The 21,904-nt window shown below is 43.1% G+C and overlaps 1 protein-coding gene across 10 annotated transcripts in view; it reads left to right on the forward strand.

Annotated features, from left to right (window-relative positions):
• The first annotated feature begins 2,277 nt into the window (after positions 1-2,277).
• Positions 2,278-21,904, forward strand: part of RCBTB1 (RCC1 and BTB domain containing protein 1) — a 110,352-nt gene continuing 90,725 nt past the window's right edge. For 2 of the 10 annotated variants that reach the window (XM_060129580.1, XM_060129579.1), the window contains exons 1-3: positions 2,308-2,387; positions 18,535-18,681; positions 19,445-19,595. In XM_060129580.1, coding sequence (XP_059985563.1) covers positions 2,355-2,387; positions 18,535-18,681; positions 19,445-19,595 — 331 coding nt within the window. In that variant the 5' untranslated portion in view covers positions 2,308-2,354. Of the gene's footprint in view, positions 2,388-2,901; positions 3,021-18,320; positions 18,397-18,511; positions 18,682-19,444; positions 19,596-21,904 lie in introns of those variants that run through there. The other 8 variants (XM_060129583.1, XM_060129581.1, XM_060129584.1 and 5 more) reach the window with 8 other exon arrangements.

Raw genomic sequence — 21,904 nt, forward strand, 5'->3', positions numbered from 1 at the left:
TGGCTAATTCTTTCAAGTACATTAACGTTAACCTAATTAGGTTTCCTTTGTTCCAGATGTAAATGAGGTAATCAAGTCCAGCCAGTCAGGTGTTACTTGCTTTTCTTAAATAACACTGTTTCAGGCTTCCCTATCTTCGAACACACTGCTCTCTCTTCTGGAAGAGCCTTCCCTCCCTTTTTCATCTAACTACCACTTGTCCACGAAATTCACCTTCCCAGGAAGTTTTTTTCCTAACCCCCTGTATAATTCGTGGTCCCCCATATGTGTTCACTTAAGCATTCTGTATCACACTTTTCACCCTGGACTGGAATAACCAGACTACACCTTCCTTGAGATCAGCAACCACGTCTTATTCAACTTTTCATCCTCCAAGATGCTGCAAATACAGCATCAGGCACACGATAAGCAGTGAGTGCTCAGGAAGTGTTCGATGACGCAAACCCCCATTTTTTCTCAAACATGTTTTATTGAAGTAATTTTGATCAGGTTGATACCTAAAGAAACTGACTTCAGTGTTTTGAGAAAAGTAGGCCTCTTTTAGTAAATTCACTGAACCGCTACCTTGGTCAAGCCACTTTGTTCAGTGGATATTAAGGGTCTATCACGTGGACCTTCACTCAGTGGATGTTGAGGGCCTACCACATGGACCCTCCTCATTCAGTGGCTACTGAGGGCACAGAAATAAGCCCAGAAGTCTTGTTTTAAAGAGTTTATAATCTAGGGAAGAAGATAGGGATAGATAATTTACTTCTTAGAGGAAGTGAACAGTACATTTTTGAGCAATGTGAGATTTATGTATCAGAATATGTACAAGGTCCTGGAAATCAGGGAAGGAGTTACATCTGACACCATCTGAATGAACTTCAGTTGCCGATGCTGTTGAATCAGGAGGAGGATGCAGGGTAGGAAGACAAGAGTAGGTGGTATTTGACCTGGATTTTGAAAGATGAGTAGGAGACTGATGTGTACCTTGGCGTGTTGTTAAAGATAACAAGGGCTCAACAGTGGTTAAAGCAGTAAGAACAGAGTTTATTCAGGAACTATTGCAATAGGGGAAAAGAAACCTCAGTATACAACTGGGCTCAGTTCCCCTATTGCAATAGTTTTTGATTAAAATCTGTTTTTACTGCCTTAACTACTGTCTGGTTCTGGTTTTCTTTATGGGAGGAGAGGGTGCTGACTCAAGGCATTTCAGGCTGAGGCAAAAGAATGAACAAACATAAAGAGGAGTAAAGCAACTGAGGGAAAAAGTAAGTAATCTAAAGAAAATTGAGCAGTCAAGGAAAACAGGAATTCTCTGCAGCCAGAGTCTCCAGGAGTACTGCACAAGCGCTGGAAGATGAGGAAAAGTAGGCTTCTTTTAGCTTAGAAAATGCTGTGTTTTCCTATTTAAATGGGGAAAGTTTAAACAAAATTGCTTGGAAAGTTATGCCAAGAAGTTGGGACTTTATACTGTAGAGCCACGGAGTTTCCAGAAAGCTGTGCAGTACTTTATAAAGATGACTGTGGTCTCAATAGATGTTAGGCTGCATGAAGCACCAGGAAGCATCTCCACTCCCAGCCTCGGTTTACTCATTTATAACAAGAAAAAAAAATGGGTCTTTTGCTGTCTTAGGTCCCTTCCAATCTTGACAGCCTGCTTCCCCGAGGTACCGCTTCCTTCCTTCCATTACCTGGGCCCTGTGCCTCACTCCCTCCTTCCTTCTGATCTTGGTTCAGTTGCCACCTTCTCTATTCCCGGGCCTTAGGGGCTTTTCGACCGGTAGATAAACGGGGGGATGGTGGGGGCGTTTCTGGAGTAAAACGAGTCTCTCCTCCGAGGCCCTTTGTTCCCTGCAAGCACCACCTCAGTAATGCCCACGTGGGTAGGGCGCGCTATGGAGCAGGGAGAGGAGTTTCCAATTGCATGTCCGTCCTAGGTCCCTTTGCGGTGGCTGGACGGCCCTCCCCACGGCCAATCAATCATCCAGGGAGGGCGGCAGGAGCCCGCCCCTCGCGCGTCCCTGGTTCCCAGAGAGACAAAAGCCTTTGAAGTCTCGGCAGCCACCGAGCGCGAACGCGACTCTCCGCAGAGCCTGGGGGCGGATTCGGACGGCCAATCGGCTTCTTGAGGAGTCCCGTGCCCGCCGGCCCAGGGCCGAGAGACTACAGGATCCCAGCCTGCCCGGCGAGCGGATTTGCCCGGGGCTGGCCGAGCCAGCTGGGAGGCGGTATCACGTGAGGCGGCCCGGCCCACGTGACCCGGCAGCCCGGCCCCCGGCCCACTCGCCAGCTCCGCCTTTAAGCCCGCCACTCGCTGGGTCCCGCAACGCTTGTGAGGTCCTCCCGGCGCTCCCGGCTGCTGGGCCTACATGGACGGCGCGCGGCCGCGGCTGGTCTCCCAGGTAGCCGTGGGGAAGGGGGGGCGCGGGCCCGAGCTCGCGGAGGCCCCTTTCGCCCCTGCCTTCTCCTTGCTCCCCCTTCCCCGCGGGCCTGGCCGGCGCGCCCTGTTACTCCTGCGCCCTCCCTCCCGTCCTCCGGCCCGGGTCCCCCGGCCCCCCCGGCCCCCCGTCCGCTGGGCGCTGCATCCGGGCGGGTGATGGGGCGGCCGGCTACGCACCGTTAGCGCCTTTGCTAGCGTTTCTTCCGAGGAGGAGGGGGGACAGGGTTGGGAGAAGGTCGGGAAAGTTTTCCCTACTCCCTCTCTTTTTTGAGCTTCAGGGACGCGGTTTTGCTCGTAGCTGAAGTCTGTCTCTGCTCTCGACGCTGTTTGCGTGAGAGGAGACCTCCCCTCCGACTCTCCCGGTCCTCCCTCGGCCCTTAGCATCTCTTCCTCGCCTCCGAATGTCACAAACTATACTCTACGCTGTTTCCCTTTCCCCCACACCACGGAGTCCACCAAGGGGTTTCACTTAATAGGGACTTTTATCCAGGAGTGCGATGAACCGAATGAAAAGACATTTCTTGTCCTGCCTCGGGTAGACTACCTACTCTATTATATTTGAGATGAACATCTAGGCACGCTCTGGTCTGCTCTCGTAAGTAAGCTTTTTGTTTATATTTATTTGTATGTGAGACTCTCCGAAGTCATCTGCTGCAGAAGTCTGCACCTGGGGATTACAATTTTATAAAGCAATATTATAACACTTAACCCCCCCCCCCCCAGATTCATAGTCTTATTTGTCTTTGGCCTTTTCTTTTTGGGGGAAGATTATAGCCCTTGGAGGCAAATACTATGAGTTGCTGAAGCTGGTGTGCGTTGTGAGCTAGTAACATGAAAATACCAAGGTATATAATGCTGAAAGTAATGGAAAAATGATTTAACCCTGACAACAGTTTATAGTGTGCTTTAGATTTTAGAAAGTATCCATTTGAAGTGGGCGCTGGTGAATTTCACCTTTTTAAACTGCTTTCAGGGTTGAATATGTAACTGTATATTTAGATTCTATTAATATAGCAGTTGATCTGTGGAATGGGTCTCTTTTAATCCATTGTGAAAATACCAGTCCATTTATTAATACTTCTAGACAGGTCCTTTTTTCCTACCCTCCAGCATTTCTCTTGAAGAGGGGATATTAATCTCTAAAGAGATTTCTTCCGCGGTGGCTTTTATGTGTGATCCAAATGATCAAGTTCTGAGAACTTCGGAAATCAAATAGCCATAAAAACCAATGCAATTAAGTTTGTAGCTTTAAAAAAGTTCTTTTAAAATTTTTAAAGCGTTGCCTCTGTTCCAACAAGAGCTTGGCTACATCTTAGTAATCAGCAGTTCAAGCTGAGGAGTCTGAGACAGTGTCCTCCTTTATCTGAAAGAGTGGGGAAGATGAAACTGAAGGGAAGTCAAAGACCTTTATTATTATTATTATTATTTTGGAGAAAGCATCGCTCTTTATTTTTAAAAATTTTTTTGAATTTATTTAATTTTTAAGACCTTTATTATTATTATTATGCTGTTTCTTCTGTGTGTACTACATTAAAGAGTAAGACAGGCATGGGAAACAAGGTTTGGACGCTAAAGGAATCTAGAATCCAAGCAGAAGCATAAAGAAGAATGTACATTACATGTAATTTATATCATCTAAAGATAACAAGTTAATATTTTGGGGTGTAAGCCCTTTTTTTAAATTAATTAATTTATTTTTGTCTGTGTTGGGTCTTTGTTGCTGTGCGCGGGCTTTCTCTAGTTGCGGTGAGCGGGGGCTACTATTTGTTGCGGTGCGCGGGCGGTGGCTTCTCATTGCGGTGGCTTCTCTTGTTGCAGAGCACGGGCTCTAGAGCCCAGGCTCAGTAGTTGTGGCGTACAGACATAGTTGCTCCGCGGCTTGTGGGATCTTCCTGGACCAGGGCTCGAACCTGTGTCTCCTGCATTGGCAGGCGTATTCTTAACCACTGCGCCACCAGGGAAGCCCTGGGGTGTAAGTCCTTTTTATGAGACAGATTTACTGGGTTGCTGTGTTCAGATAGTGAGATTCCAGATTGTAAGAGATACTGTGATATCCAAATCTAGTTCATTCCTGAGCCTAGGAGAGCCAGTTACAAAAGTTTGAGTATTGAAGAATTTATCCAAATCTATTTGCTTCTTGAGTTTAGATAGAGTTTGGATAGCAAGAATTCAAATAGTTGGGGAGACCTCTATGTTTTCTAGTATTAGATATACTTTAAAAAATGATATCATACTCATGCATACATAATATATTGTAAAGTGTGAAATGACTTCAGAAAATGATGAGTCTCATCTGGGGAAGATTATACTCAGACCGTTCCTGAAGGATGGTCTCTATTTATTCCACAACCCCAGAAAAGATTCCATGGCTTTTCTAAGCTTAGCATTCCATGGGGGAAAAAGAATATTTTGCCCAGGTATTCTTTTTCATGCTTAAGAAAAAGTTCTAGTTTGGGAAATAGACAAAGTCTATCCCCTCTCTAGTGCTTCAATCCTGAACTCAAGTGGTATTGTGTAAAACATTCAGTAATACTGCTTACAGCTGTGGTAGAGGTGTTTTCCAAAGATGACTGCCAGCAATTCCTCCCATCCCTCCACTACTGCTTGTCCTCCCATCAAGAGATGCCGCATGTCTGTTTCTGCTCCCTCTGAATCTAGGCTGGCCTTGTGACTGACTTTGACCAGTAGAATGTGGTGGAAGTGATGTGGGCCAGTTCTGGACCTAGTCCTTAAGAGGCCTGGCAGCTCCAGCATTTACCCTCTTGGAGGCCAACAGCATGTACAGAGGCTTGGGCTAGACTAGGTGGAGAAAGAGAGTCCACCTGAGAGAGATATGCGAGCAAGGCCTGTTTCAGCCCTAGTTAGTCAAGTTCCCAGTGCCTGTGACCCCAGCTGAGCCCAATCAAAACACAGAATTGAGAGAAATAGCAAATTGCCGTTGTTTTAAGCCACTGAGTTTCAGGAATGCCATATTACTCAGCAAACGGTAACAAACCCTGGGTATAAATGTGGTTCACATGTAAGTCAGTTCCAAGATGGGATCCCTGAGCACAAAATTGTGGCCAGCATATGCAGTGGCATGCTTTAAAGATAAATCTCTAAATGAATTAAATCTTTATTTCATATTAACATAGGGATGTACTTACTGAATTGATTAAACTGAAGACTGGCTATGTCGACTACAAGGTAACTGGTTAAGTCAAAAGTCATTTTCTTTTGTGTAGTTGGTTATTATTTGTATATATGACTGTTACTATCAGTCTTAACACTTGGTGATAGGAGTATCTGACATATTTTAAAGGAATTGCCAATTGTTGAGATGACAGATGTGTGGTGTTCCTTGCAGTTTGCCATTTGCTCAATTTAGCACCATGCTTGTAGTCATAAGTCTTGACAGTACAGATGTAAGATCTGCAGTGAACACATGTCTTGAGAGGTGCTTTGCTCTCAAGGGTCAAGGAGAGTGAATCTTATGTAGACTGTCATTTCTAATGGATATGTTGCAGGACTTTAAAAAATAACTGATGGATTTTTCAGGGGCACTTCTTCCTGCCTTTAAATGAAAAAGGTCTCTGAGCAACTTTCCATTCCAAATCTGGTTAGTTCGGTGTAAAAAAAACCCAGAAAACCAAAAAAACCTCTTTTCTTGGAGAAGAAAAGCTCACAGGAGATCAAATGGATGCCTTTATAGACTTATGGTCTCCAACTCCCCCCGGGCTCTGTCTTAGCATCTTTTTAGGTTTCCCTGGTCAGTGCTCTTTCCCATCCTCCCTGGTGGCTGCTTCAGACTTGAGACCCTTGTTTTTATTGCTTCACCCCATTTTCTGTTGCTACCTCCCCTCTTGTTCTCAACAGTAAGCCTTCCATCTTCCTTCACTGGGAGAATTGGTGACCTCAGGAGAGAATGCCCTCAAATGCAAATCAAACCCACAATGACCTACCACCTCACACCCACTAGGATGATTATAACGATAAAGACAGACAATAATTAGGTGAGGATATGGAGAAATTGGAGACTTCATAAATTGCTGGTGGAACTGAAAAATGCAGCCTCTTTTAGCAGAGTCTCAATAGCAGAGAGAATGCTAAAGAAAGAAATTACCTCCAACCTCTGGTTCCCCAACCTTTAAACTCCCTTTCATCGTATCTGTCTTTCTCTTGTGTTGTGTGGAAGATACCCCAGCTTTCTATAGCTTATGTGCACCTCTGCTTCAGATCCCATTCCCTAGTCTTTCTCAGAAACCTCATTTAGTTATGTCCTCTCCTCTGTCTTTCTGCTGACTCCTTCCCAATAACATTTAAACATTTTCAGGTCTCTAACATGTTTGGAATAAAAAGATCATCCAAAATATGTCCTTCAGCTCCAGCCCATTTTACAGTTACTACCCTCGTTCTCCTCTTTCCCTCATAGTCAAATTTCTTTTTCTTTTTTTAAATAAATTTATTTATTTTTGGCTGCGTTGGGTCCCCGCTGCTGTGCGCTGGCCCCCTCCAGTTGCGGCTAGCAGGGGCCATTCCCCGCCGCGGTGCATGGGCTTCTCATTGCGGTGGTCTCTTCCGCTGCGGGGCACGGGCCGTAGGCACGTAGGCTCAGTAGTAGTGGCATGCGGGCTCAGTAGTTGTGGCTCGTGGGCTCAGTAGCTGTGGCTCGTGGGTTCTAGAGCGCAGGCTCAGTAGTTGTGGCGCACGGGCTTAGTTGCTCCGTGGCATGTGGCATCTTCCCGGACCAGGGCTCAAACCTGTGTCCCCTGCATTGGCAGGCGGACTCCCAACCACTGTGCCCCCAGGGAGGCCCCTCTTCACAGTCAAATTTCTTGAACAAGTTCTTTCCATTCACTGTTTCCTCCTCTTCACCTTTCGCACGCTCTCAACTTGCCGCAGCCTGGCCTTGTCCATCCACAGCCTCACTGAAACTCTTCTTAAGGTCAGCAACAATTTTTGTTAAATCCTGTGGACCTTTCTCCGTCCTTACCTTGTTTGGCCTCTCAGCAGCGTCCGACACTGACACTGCCTCCTCTGTGTGATGCTCACGCCCCTGGGCTTCTGTGTCACTGTTCTCCTGTATCTTCCTACTCTGCCTGTTCCTTCTGTCTCTGTTATGGAGCACCCTTTGTCCCTTTGCTGTCAGAGTTCCTTTGAGTTCTGTCCAAGGTCATCTTCTCTTCTTACTCTACACACTTTTTCCTGAGTGATCTCATGCCAAATTGCCAAATCTCCAATCCAGATCTCTTTCTTTTTAAAATTATTCTTTTTATTGACGTATAGTTGCTTTACAAATATTGTGTTAGTTTCAGGTGTACAGCAAAGTGGTTATACATATATGTATATATCTATACAGATCATTCTTGATCTTCAGATTTTTAAATATCTATTGGACATACCTACTTTTTTTTTTTTTTTGCTGTACGCGGGCCTGTCACTGTTGTGGCCTCTCCTGCTGCGGAGCACAGGCTCCGGACGCGCAGGCTCAGCGACCATGGCTCACGGGCCCAGCCGCTCCGCGGCATGTGGGATCTTCCGGGACCGGGACACGAACCCGTGTCCCCTACATCGGCAGGCGGACTCTCAACCACTGCACCACCAGGGAAGCCCTGGACATGCCTACTTTGATATCCCACAGGTAGCTAAAGGTAAAATGTCCAGGGTAGAATTCCTCATCTCCTCCTGAAACTAGCTGTGTTCTCTCTACCATAGTAAGTGGCATTACAGATCGCTCACTGCCTAAGCTGAGCATCTGAGTGTAAGCCTTGGCTCTGCCTTTTTCCTTATCCCGCTCCCTCCTCCCATTCAGTCAGGTACAGAATGCTTTTGAGTCTACCTGTTTTCCCCACTTGCGTTTCCCTGGCATAGGCTTCCATTCTTTCTTTCCTGGTTCCTGCAGCCGCCTTAGGCTCTGAGTATGTCTCCCCCATCACCCCTATCTAGTCTGTACATTCTGCCAAAGTATCTTTCACAGACATACATACCTGATCACGCCACTTCCCTGTTTAAGATCCTTCAGTGGTTATGTGTTGCTCTTTGGATAGTCTTAAGTTTTTTGGCTACAACTGTGCTGAATTTCTTTCAGTTCCTCCACCAGACTTTTACCTGGCATGTATGTTCACTGTTCCAGGTGCTTGCCTTCTCTTCAGGTACTTGACACTTCCTGATTCGGGTGATTCAGTAGCATCCAAACCTCCCGGTCAGAGCATGGCCACACTGTGGTGAGCATCTGTTTATGTGCCTAGACCCCCCGATCACATGGAAGTTCTGCTGGGGGTGAGAGGGTGATGTTGGCTGTGTGTCATGTTTACCTAGAGGACTTTCAGTAAACATTTACGGAGTGAATATAGTGTGGTTCTGCCTGTCTATTGCTGGAATTTTAGTTTGGCTTTAGGCCATTACAGGGCACAGTTGATAATTTTCATGCAGCAGAGACTAGTAGATGAAATCACTTCAAAGATGTCCCCGTAGGAGAGGTTCATGATACCATAAATAGGTTTGAACTTGGGCCCCTCCATTCCAGCCTTGGACTTATTAGGAAAATAAAATGAACTATTATTGTGTTCTATCCATTTCTTTAATTGTTGACCCATCTATTTTTATGTAGTCTATTTTGCAAAGTCTGTATGTTTGGTGCAAAAAAACCCCACAAAACCATAGAAGAAAATTATTTGTAATCATGGAGGTTTTTTTTTTTCTGGTTTCCTTTTGAAAAAAAAGTGTTTTGTAAAAGCAACATAGTCAGCTTCACAACCCTGAATGTTGTTCTTTTTTGTTGCTAATGCTTTTGCCACTTGGGTTATTTGCTTTGCTAACCCGAACACTTGGCTTCAGTAAAATTTTTTTGTCACTTAACAATGAGCGGTCAGATTCCCGACTTCCTAGAATTGCCTAAAGCTTCTGTGCAATGAAATGAAAGCAGCTCTTGGATGATGGGGCTTAAGAATTGCTTCCTGAGGCCATTGTTGCAAATTGTGCTTCGAGTTAAGTAACCTGTTGGTGGTTGGAAGGTGACAGTAGTCTTCTTAAATGAGTGATGAATTTGAAGGAAACTGATGAGGCAAAGGGGAATCACAGTGAGTGTTAAGAAATTCTAAGACAGCAACATGTGGTCTTTATTTTATTTTCCGGTACGCGGGCCTCTCACTGTTGTGGCCTCTCCCGTTGCGGAGCACAGGCTCTCGACGCGCAGGCTCAGCGGCCATGGCTCGTGGGCCCAGCCGCTCCACGGCATGTGGGATCTTCCCAGACCGGGGCACGAACCCGTGTCCCCTGCATCGGCCGGTGGACTCTGAACCACTGTGCCACCAGGGAAGCCCCGCATGTGGTCTTTAAATGAAGCTAGGAGGGTTACCTTGTCACCTGTACAGCTGCATCTTTATGAAGGACAGCAGAAACTCCTCTGGAGAATGCTACATTCTTAGAGTCCCTTAGTCTTTGTGGAATATGTCAAGTATTCAGGACATTCTTTCGTTTTCATTCTTGCAGTACAGTAATATTGCAGAAAAGAGAAGTGGATGACAGCTGTTCTACCTGTAACAGCATCAGTGTCTCAGCAAATCTCTGAAACTTTGCTCCTTTGATGTAGTTATACTAGAGAATAGGTGAAATAGTTTTAAAGTGTATTTTTAAAAATTTTTTTTTAAAGTGTATTTTTATTTAAAAGACTTTTAGGCCGATTCTTTCAGAGGCTTGTCTGGACCTGGGAAATACATTTGGTGTCCAAATCAGAATTGTAGCATCTGCTCAGTCTCAAAAAGCTCATCAGAATAAGTATGGAAGAAAATGCTGTGAGTAACATGTGGCTCTTCTGTAACTTGAGAGGTTTTTTGAATTGCTTTTGCTGTAGCGTGGATATATGACATAATGAGTTGTAAAGTTGTGCCCCAGAAGTTTACCCCAAACCCTATTCCTGTTTCCTCTGTTTGAAAGTTTTCTTAGAATTGAAACATAATGTACTCAAAAATAGGGAAAGATGGCCACACCCTTAAATCTTTTGTCTTCAAATGGGAACTTCTGTTGGTGAAAAAGGAAGAAGGCTATGAAAAAGCACTTGTTCCTGCAGGAAACCCGGATGATCTTCACTGAGGAAATGCTTACATTTTGTCATATGCTTACAATACTGAGAATTTGAGTTCTGGGATTTCATGTAACAGTTTTCTGGGAGACATAATTTTTATATAGTAATTGTTGTGCACATATTTTTTTTCATTTGCATGTATCACGTGGGCTCTATGTTTGCATGTTGCATCTCATTGCTTGCTTAGTTGTTTCACTTGCATTTGCATTCTAGGTTTCCACTTACTTGGATTGACTTTCTGTTAGTCCTGAAGTTCCTCAGAGGCAGGGGCCATGATTGTATTGCTTTATGATTTCCCCCAGCATTATTGTATATGGGGTCATTGTCAGAAGAATTAACGTATCCTATCATTTTGTTCACATTATCATAACGGCAGAGGTTTTTTTTGGCAAGGCATCTTAGACTTTATCAGTAGCTCATTAACTATAAATTCCTGTTGTAAGGCGGGTTAGCAACTAAACTGATAAGTAAAATCATTACCCATCCAGTTTATGAAAATAGAGAAACCTCTATTAGGAATCTTCAGTTTATGTGTAAGTGCTTTAATTAAAGTGTTTTTGCAATTAAAAAATCATTTTTCGTATTTGACATTGCTGTTTCAAATAGTCTAAACCTGGCTATGGCTTGTATGCTGAGGAACGTACAGGCCATTTTCAATGAATTGTCCCAACATTCAGAGTCCTTCCTGTTTCCTGTGAGGATATCAGCTTCCAAGATAAAGAATGATACAAGTTCACTTCATGCCCGAAGGATGACACCAGAAAAGCAGTCAGAATCTCGGGGCTAACCAGTTCTGGGTTGCTCACTCTGTTTTGACCTCTTTTCCTTAGCAAGCTCTTAGGTCAGCAGAACATGGGTTGGGAGGTGTAAAGTCTCATCAGTAACATCAGTCTCCTTTGCGCCAAATACACCTGGTTAGAATTTGGGCATCGAGGTCTCTGTGAAGCCACGTGCTGGCTTACGAGGCAACCCTAAATTTCTGGTATTGTTTAGTATTGAGACCATTATTTCATCAAAAACAAAGTTTTCCTATATTATTTTCTTTATTTCATGTTGTTTTTTAAACTCTCTAGACATATTCAAATATATTTTTGCTGGATCAGTAAAACAAAGCCTTCCCCGCACCCTCTCTTAACACTTGGTTCTTAGGGGAAGGGAAAACAAATGTGCTCTTAGAGGGTTCAAAAGATTGGCTGCTACATTGGTCCTTCAGTCTTCCAGTTCTAGATGCAGATTTCTAAAGTTGGAAGGTCTGTGTTTGTCCTCTTGATTGAATTTGCTTTCAGAGTGTAAAATGAAATAACCTTTTCTTCCCCATGCCACCAGCTCTCTGAGGGACAGTGCCAGTCGCTAGGAAAAGCCATCCCAGGGAATGGGCTATAGATCTGTAGTACTAATGGACACAGAGTCAGTCTGTGGGAACACAGGATGTATTTTCAAGTGCCAAAGAAAATATGGAGATCCAAGTGGGTTGGCATATTATCCTTTGAGAGCATTAAACTCTTTTCCAATCTCTGCTTCCATGTTTTCTTTTCTGTTCTTCTGTCCTTGCTTTATCTCCATAGAGCAAAAAAATCATTGATTCACCTGTTAATGCATGAGTGATAATTCAGTCTGCACATGTCAGTGCTATTTATGAGAAAGTATTTCCTAAATAAAATAATGAATAAAAATAATGCAAAAAAGTCACTATCTCATTGAACTTCACAAGTTAACTACTTAACATAACTGACATGCTAATTACAACTCATTTTTATGATTATCAATCAAGCCCTGGAAGGACCTGTTCATCGAGGCAGTTCGTTTGGTCTAGTTTGAATTGTTGTAAGTTCTGGAAAGTTCTAAGAAGGTGATATTTCTTTTAGAAATGTTCCATTCAGAATTTCCCTAATCTGAGCTTGCCTTCCCAAGACAGAATTAGGATTATACTTTCCCAGAATTATTTTTTAGGTCTGAAACTTCTACATTTAATTTTTAAAAATGCATCTTTGAGTTTATTAATACAGGCTTGATAAAAGCCCATGGGATCATTATTTGATTTTTAAAAGTTGTGGTAAAATATACATAACATTAAATTTATCATTTTAACCGTTTCTGAGTATACAGTTTAATGACATTAAGTTATGCCAGTGTCATCATTCTCAGTCTCCAGAACTTTCTCATCATCCTGACTGAAATTCTGTATCTATTAAATAATAACTCCCCAAACCCATACCACCTAGGCCCTGGCAACCTCATTCTACTCTGTCTCCGTGAATTTAACTACTCTAGGTACCTTGTGTAAGTGGACTCATGCAGTATTTATTCTTTTTGTCTGGCGTATTTCACTTAGCATAATGTCTTGAAGGTTCATTCCTATTGTACTGTTTGTCAGTATTTCATTTCAAGGCTGAATAACATTCCGTTGTAGGTAGATACCACATTTTGTTTATCCATTTATCTGTTGATAGATATTTGGGTTTTCCATCTTCTGGCTGTTGTGAATAACGTTGCTTTGAACATTGGTGTACAACTGTCTGGAGTCCCTGCTTTAAAATCTTTACGCTAGGAGTGGAGTTGCTAGATCAAATGGTAATTCTATGTTTAATTTTTTGAGGAGCTTCCATAATGTTTTCCACGTTGGCTGTACCCTTTTACATTCACACCTTCTACATTTAAGTTTATATTAAAAACTCATTTTACAGATTTGCCTGAAACATTCTGCCTCCCTAGGTTGTGAATTGAAAGCAAGAATACCTCTTAAAACTTTTAACAGCTTAGGGGGTAAGCATAATTAAAATAACTAAGCTTTAGTTTCATTTAAAATACTTAGGACAGGAATAAAGATGCAGATGTAGAGAATGGACTTGAGGACACGGGGAGGGGGAAGGGTAAGCTGGGACGAAGTGAGAGTGGCATGGACGTATATACAACTACCAAACGTAAAATAGGTAGCTAGTGGGAAGCAGCTGCATAGCACAGGGAGATCAGCTCCGTGCTCTGTGACCACCTAGAGGGGTGGGATAGGGAGGGTGGGAGGGAGACGCAGAGGGAGGAGATATGGGGATATATGTATAGGTATAGCTGATTCACTCTGTTATGCAGCAGAAACTAACACACCATTGTAAAGCGATTATACTACAATAAAGATGTTAAATAAAATAAAATATTTTTGATGACAAATTGTATGTTACAGAAATTTGGAATATATTTAAACAGAAGAAAATATCACCTCTGATCTCTCCAGTGAAGTACATTTTGGTGTGTGTATATCCTTTTTCTTTATACGTTATACTTAAAAAAATTGTATTCACGTAGTACACATTGTTTTTTTATATAAATTTATTTATTTAATTTTATTTTTGGCTGCGTTGGGTCTTCGTTGCTGCACGCAGGCTTTCTCTAGTTGCGGCGAACGGGGACTACTCTTCATTGTGGTGCGCGGGCTTCTCATTGCTGTGGCTTCTCTTGTTGCGGAGCACTGGCTCTAGGCGCACGGGCTTCAGTAGTTGTGGCACGCGGGCTCTAGAGCACAGGCTCAGTAGTTGTGGCTCACGGGCCTAGTTGCTCCGCGGCATGTGGGATCTTCCCGGACCAGGGCTTGAACCTGTGTCCCCTGCATTGGCAGGCGGATTCTTAACACTGTGCCACCCAGGAAGTCCCAGTACATATTGTTTTATAACATACTTCAGTCTTACAGAGTACTTTTGGTTTTTGTGGGATTTTTGGTTTGTTTTTGTTTTTTACTTGAGAATAAGCACATAGTTTAGCTTTTTGTTAGCATCTTCCCTTTTTTTTATATATATAATAGTGTTTATTTATTTTTACTTGTTGACAGTTTGCTTTATTTATTTATTTATGGCTGTGTTGGGTCTTCGTTTCCGTGCGAGGGCTTTCTCTAGTTGTGGCAAGCGGGGGCCACTCTTCATCGCGGTGCGCGGGCCTCTCACTATCGCGGCCTCTCTTGTTGCAGAGCACAGGCTCCAGACGCGCAGGCTCAGTAATTGTGGCTCACGGGCCCAGTTGCTCCGCGGCATGTGGGATCTTCCCAGACCAGGGCTCGAACCCGTGTCCCCTGCATTGGCAGGCGGACTCTCAACCACTGCGCCACCAGGGAAGCCCAGCATCTTCCCTTTTGATGCACAGTAACATGGGAAGGGAAAACATTGGATTATCTTTCTTTAGGCACTTCGTTAATTACTGCTGAATCCTACTAACTTCTTGAGTTGCTAGCAGTAAATTTGTTGCTTGGCCAGTGTTACTGCCTTTGTTGTTCTCATGCATTCATAAATCCACATAACTTCTTCCTTACATGTTTAACATAAAATTGTAGATTTTTATAGAACAGCTTTTTGGGAAACTCAGGCTCAGGAAGGTTATCATGGTTACTTTTGATTAAAAGTAAACCTGGGGGGCTTCCCTGGTGGCGCAGTGGTTGAGAGTCCGCCTGCTGATGCAGGGGACACGGGTTCGTGCCCCGATCCGGGAGGATCCCACGTGCTGTGGAGCGGCTGGGCCCGTGAGCCATGGCCGCTGAGCCTGCGCGTCCAGAGCCTGTGCTCCGCAACGGGAGAGGCCACAACAGTGAGAGGCCCACGTACCGCAAAAAAGAAAAAAGTAAACCTGGGACTAAAACCCAGTCCTCAGCAATCTCTGTCCTTTCTACCAGGCCAGGGGTACTGGTGATGCTTTCTGATGTTATGAAGGGTGTGGACATGGAAGATATATGACTTGGCTTTTATATTGACTCTCAAGTTACAGGTGTTTGGAGAAATGTCTTGTTAAATAATGCTTCAAGTAATTTAGCAATGGGTAAACTCAGTTTGTATAATAAGCCATCATTATGCAAGTTAACTTGATTATTTTTCAGCAGATTACCAAACCCTTAGGGCAGAGTTGCCTGTAAAGTGATTAATGACTTCAGAATGATTATAGTGCTGTCAGGAAGTTGTATAACTTTGAATGGTAATATCCTTTTGTGTTGTAATGTTAAAGGTGGTGAATCATATTTTTGGCCAATGTAATTATTCCCCCCCATCTAAAATGTAATTGTATATTACCATAAAATATTAAATTTTGATACACTTTGATACAGGCTTTGATACAGTTCATATTCTAGGAAAATAGGCATCTGGATTTTCTTGGAATTTATCTACCTGCTTATAGATATCCACATTATTTCATTTCTTATGTTTTCCCCCTCTGTTGTTTTTTTTTATAAATTTATTTTTTTAATTTATTTTTGGCTGCATTGGGTCTTCATTGCTGCGCGCGGGCTTTCATTAGTTGTGGAGAGCGGGGGCTACTCTTCGTTGTGGTGTGTGGGCTTCTCATTGCAGTGGCTTCTCTTGTTGGGGAGCACGGGCTCTAGGCGCACGGGCTTCAGTAGTTGTGGCTCGTGGGCTCTAGAGCGCAGGCTCGGTAGTTGTGGTGCACGGGCTTCGTTGCTCTGCAGCATGTGGGATCTTCTCAGACCAGGGCTCGAACCCATGTCCGCTGTATTGGCAGGCAGATTCTTAATCACTGTGCCACCAGGGAAGCCCTGGGGGGCATCTTTTCTATTACTTCTAAAAGCATTTAAGACAATCTTCTTACCATACAAAGAACATTTATAAATCAAGAACAAAGAAAAGAATGGCAGTCCAGTAGGAGAAATAGGGACTTTATGTAAAAGAATGGCACCTGGACTCTTAATCACATGAGACCGAGAGGTGAAGTGTACACATGCTGGCTCCGGGTGGCGTGGCTTCAGGTCCCGAATCTGCCACTTACTAGTTTGAGCAAACTCTTAAAGTCTCTTTACCTCCATTTCCTTGTCTATAAAGTGAGGATTAAATGAATTAATAAATGTAAAGTACTTGGAACAGTGCTTGGCACATAATACTCAAGAAGTGTTAGTTGTTATTGTTGCTATGACTGTGATTATTTTTAAAAAATTATCCCAACCTCACTCATTATAAGAGAAATTAAAGTTTAAACAAAACTGAGACACCGTGATAATACACTGTGAGCAAGGATGCAGGTGAAAGGGGCTGCCAGCATGGATGGTTCTTTTATGTATTGGTACTGCTTTAGTAGAGGACAATTTGAAATAGCCATTAAAGGTAAAACAGCTATTAGACTTGGACCCTGCACTTCCATTTTTAGGAATTTATGTTAGAAACATATATTAAAAAGACATGTATATAATGTATGCAAACAGTAGTTTCAGTATTGTTCATGTTAGCAACAGACTGGAAGTGACTTAAATGTCTCCCAGTAGAAACAGGTAAGCTGTTAAATCGATGTCATGGAATGCTCTGTAGAACCATTGAAAAGAAATGAAGTAATTCTTATATGTGCTAATAGGAATGATTTCAAAGATGTACTGTTAAGTGGCAGCGGGGGAAGCTTCCACACACTCACACATATAATGCTATGTAAGTCTACACCGTGGAAGGAATTAGAATCAACTGTTTCAGTGGTTTCCTTTGAGGAGCGGGTTGGGGAGGGATGGTAGAGAGACTTACTTTCCTCTATCCTTTTGTACCATTTGAAACAAAAATTTTTTAACATGTTTATGTATTAGTTTTTACCCTCCCCGAAGTCCTTTATCTCTTCCCACCAACACACACACGCATGCACGCACATACATACACATTCATGCGCACTTTTCAGAACATTCAAATGTTAGTCCAGGAGTCTGGCTATGCAGTGATAGGGACCAGCCTGTCCTGATGGTGTTTAATGCTTATTGAATATGCGCTGTGATCCTTGGGGTATTGCAAGCATCTGGTCCTTGTCATCCAAGCTGGTGCTGATGGATAAAACCTCCCTCGGCGGTGGAAACCGAGGCCCTGGCTAAGTAAGCCCAAGCCCCAGGGATCTCTTCTATAGGTACTGTTGGAGGTTCTGAGGCCAGAAAGACCTTGGCTCGCTTGGCTAATTTTAGAGGTCTGAAAAGAGGGTGGGCGGGAAGGAACTTCCTGAGTTATTATGAGTTATGTAGCTCATTAGGAAACCCTGGTTGTGTTTATCAACTGCTTGGTTCTGTTTTCAGTTTCCAGAGGTGAGAGCCAGAATGGAAACTCAGTTGGCATGATAGGTTTTGTGCTTTGTGCAGCCCCCTGGACTTTCTAGAAATACTTTTTAACTCTCGAAGAATTGGAACTATGACCAGGATTCTTTGTGTAAAAGTTCTTAAACAGTTCAAATTTAGAGTTTTGTGGAAATTTATACATATCTCTACATTTTATAGGGTGCTCTTTAAGCTAATTGCTACTTGCATGAAATCTGTAGTCATCAGCTCTGACACCAAGATGAGGGTGAATTCTCTTACCCTTGTTCATGTAACTTTTCTCCGTGTGAAATGAAATGTCCATGTATATATGTGGTCATATAAATTCGGAATAGAACATAATACTTTCTTTTATGTTTTCATCCAGTAAATCTTAGGCTACTGCTTCTTAATGTTTTTGCCACTCCAGGCTATCTGAGGGATGTCCCATTTCTATCATTAAACAGTGGCTCAGTGTGGCAGTGATTTATACAAGGGATGAGGGTGTTTCAGGGCATCCTGTGGGTGGTAGTGGGAGAGTAGGGAGGTAGAAATAATGATTCTGATTTTTATAACACACACACACTCCTAGTTGAGAATTAACTACCTTAGACAAATGAGTATTGTAACCTTTAACTTTATCTCAGTACCCTGGAGGGGAAAATACCTGACAAGACCTTGGTTTCATCTAGTTGGCATGTCTTCTCTCCATTGTCTGCTGTCGGGTTGCACATAAACATGTATGTGACAGATGAACACTGACTTGTAAGTGGGCAAGACAGACAGTTGGTTCCAGCACGTTGTTCCTCCCGTTACAGGAAAAGGCACAGGTTTGAAGGTAGAGGAAGGATTGGACACGTTGCTGGGGCAAGTGAGCGATCCATTTAATCAAAAGTAGGTGGTTTATTCTGAAATTAGCTTTTGTTTCCTTGTATTAACATTGTCTTTTTTTGTTCTAGTTTAGTGGTTATTTAATTTTTTATTTTGGAATTTTGTTTGTTTGTTACAGCAGAGATGTCGGCTTATTTTTAGGAATTACTTGAAACCAGAGTCATGGTGGATGTAGGAAAGTGGCCAATCTTCACTCTGCTCTCACCTCAAGAAATTGCATCTATTCGGAAAGCTTGTGTCTTCGGCACCTCAGCCAACGAAGCACTGTATGTTACTGACAATGACGAGGTAAGCATCTCTCAAAACCCAGGGCTTAATTTTAGGGCTTATTTGGGGTTGAGCTTTAAAGTGTGCAATGTGAAGACTGAGAAAAAGTGGGGCATAAAGAGAGCCTAAAATCCAAAAAGATGGTTGTCTTTGATAGAATTTGTCTTTTCTTTCAGTTTCTTGATTTAATACCCCTCATCCCTACTACTCTTTGAGTTTCATAGTATAGCCAAATATTCTAAAACTTTAGTCAGCAGAGGTTGAATGTTTCTTTTTTCTTTTAATAGATTTTATTGATTGATTGATTGATTGATTGGCTGCATTGAGTCTTCTGTTGCTGTGCGTGGGCTTTGTCTACTTGCCGCGAGCGGGGGCTACTCTTCGTTGCGGTGCGAGGGCTTCTTATCATGGTGGCTTCTCTTGTTGCCGAGCACGGGCTCTAGGCGTGCAGGCTTCAGTAGTTGTGGCACATGGGCTTCAGTAGTTGTGGCTCGTGGGCTCTAGAGCGCAGGTTCAGTAGTTGTGGCGCACAGGCTTAGTTGCTTCGTAGCATGTGGGATCTTCCCGAACCAGAGATCGAACCCGTGTCCCCTGCATTGGCAGGCGGATTCTTAACCACTGCGCCACCAGTGAAGCCCTGAATGTTTCTTAACAACCATGTCAGTCTCTTCCTAGCTACTGAGCTGTCAAACTGAGTTTTAGTGTGTCTTATATTCAGAGTGGAGAAGGGACCTTTTGTGTAAATGTAGGCCAAGTGACTCAGACAGAACTATTTGTTTCCCAGGTCTTTGTATTTGGACTGAACTACAGTAACTGTCTAGGAACTGGAGATAACCAGAGTACACTTGTGCCCAAAAAGCTGGAAGCCTTATGTGGAAAGAAGATTAAGAGCCTTAGTTATGGGAGTGGACCACATGTTCTTCTCAGCACCGAAGGTAAAGTGGGAGTAAGTCCAGCTTCTGTTGGAAATCGAGCAGTTAATTCTAAGCTAAGGGGCGGTGGGTTTGTATCAGATATTGGATTTTGAATGATTTGTGTCTTAATTTCTGAGCGGAAGTACACAAAACAGGTAAAAGTTAAACACTTCAGGCTCCCTCTGGAACAGCCATAGGATGACTTGCAATTTAAGCAAACTTTTGAGGCTTTCGACAACTTATGTAAAGTTGTGGAAGATGAACTATAGCAGATGAAGTGGTCCTTCAGCCTAATTTTTCAGTGAATTGTTGTAGCGAGGCAATGTCCAGGTTTTACTCGGTACTTTTTTTTTTTTTTTTTTTGGCTGCGTTGGATCTTTGTTGCTGTGTGTGGGCTTTCTCTAGTCACGGCGAGAGGGGTCTACTCTTCGTTGCGGTGCATGAGCTTGTCATTGCAGTGGCTTCTCTTGTTGGGGAGCACGGGCTCTAGGCACGCGCGCGGGCTTTAATAGTTGTGGCTCACAGGCTCTAGAGCGCAGGCTTGGTAGTTGCGGCGCACAAGGTTAGTTGCTCCGCAGCATATGGGATCCTCCCGGACCAGGGCTCAAACCCGTGTCCCATGCATGGGCAGGCGGATTCTTAACCACTGTGCCACTAGGGAAGCCCACTTAGTACATTTTTAAAAACACAGTTAGTACTGGTTTTCCTTGTGTGAATCTTGAATTCAAGAAATCTCAGTTCTTTCCTTGGCATCCGTGTGGGTGCCATATGGAAAGAATGTGGGGTAGATTCTTCTTTTCCTCTCTGCCTCCCCAGGATCACCAGAGGGGCCTCTGCATTCTTCCTTGGTGATTTATCTGTACTGTGGGCACCCAGAGCTCTCTGAAAATCTGTTGTATATAACCCAGCTTCTTCCCTTTATGTTTTAGGCACATTAGTTCTTGCTCTCTAGCCTTTTGTTGGGTAAACTGTAGGGCGCACGTGGGAGCGTTTGCTTCTCCGCCTTTCTGTCTCTAGCCTGGAATCACAGCTCCTTGGATGTTACCGTGGGTCTTGGTATTGAGCTTTTTAACAGCCTTTAACTTACATCTGAATCCACTCCCAAGTTCTCCACATCTTTCTCAGGCTGTGAGATCCAGATGTGAGCATGATTGTCTGGTAAGAGTGGAACTGGTGTGGAGTATAATGAGGTGATTATCTTGCCTCTGCATTGTGTCATCATGCCTTCCGGCATCACACGGGGTCTTTCAAGCCATTGCTTCTTTGCAGACTGGTTCAGCTTGTCATCCATTGTGACCTGATGATTTAATGTTTTCCTAACACATGTTAATTTTAATGAGGCATTGATTTCTGACCATAAAATACTGAAGCAGTTTTTTCTGGAGCAAACATACAGAAACATATGCATTCGGATTCTTGGTTTTCTTCAAAGTAGTGACCTTGGGCAACTATAACTTTTCTTCTGGAATTATTTTCAGAGTTCAGATCCTACAGTTTTAACTATCTTGAATGTTACAATTAAGATATAAATAAACATAAAACACAAATATAAATAACTGGTTTTCTTTTTTTTTTTTTTTTTTTTTTGTTGCGGTACGCGGGCCTCTCACTGCTGTGGCCTCTCCCGTTTTGGAGCACAGGCTCCGGACGCGCAGGCCCAGCGGCCATGGCTCACGAACCCAGCCGCTCTGCGGCATGTGGGATCTTCCCGGACCGGGGCACGAACCCGCGTCTCCTGCATCGGCAGTGGACTCTCAACCACTGAGTCACCAGGGAAGCCCAAATAACTGGTTTTCTTGTGGGAATAGTCTTCTTTTTGTTTTTAATTCAGTTTTGATTGTTATAATACATTTAATACAACATACATATGATACATGATGTATAGGATGTTTAATGTATGTATGATACATATATTTGTGTGTATTTTATAGGTATTACAAATAGTCACATAGTTTAAAAACAGTTTAACACTTTAAACCATCAAATAGTATATGGGTTTTAGTAGAAAACAGGACTCTGTCTCACTCCTCCTTACTCTTAGAAACTGCTATTCAGGTGGAATTACTTTTTAACTCCTTCAGGTATTTTTTTCTGGTATTTACTCTCATATTTTTAAATTAACATGCTTATACTGCTATTTCTGAGTTTTTTTACTTTAGATATTATCCTTTGACTTTTTGTAACAGCAGATAGAATTTAGCTCTCTTTCTCCTACCTTCCCTCACCTTATTGCGTCACTATAGGGATATCACCACTTTGGTTAAATCAGTATTCAGTGTTCACATTACTAGGAGTCGATAAGTATTATTTATAGCTGAGCCACCTCCTTT

Source organism: Lagenorhynchus albirostris, chromosome 18, assembly GCF_949774975.1.
Source record: "Lagenorhynchus albirostris chromosome 18, mLagAlb1.1, whole genome shotgun sequence".
Taxonomy (NCBI): Eukaryota; Metazoa; Chordata; class Mammalia; order Artiodactyla; family Delphinidae; genus Lagenorhynchus; species Lagenorhynchus albirostris.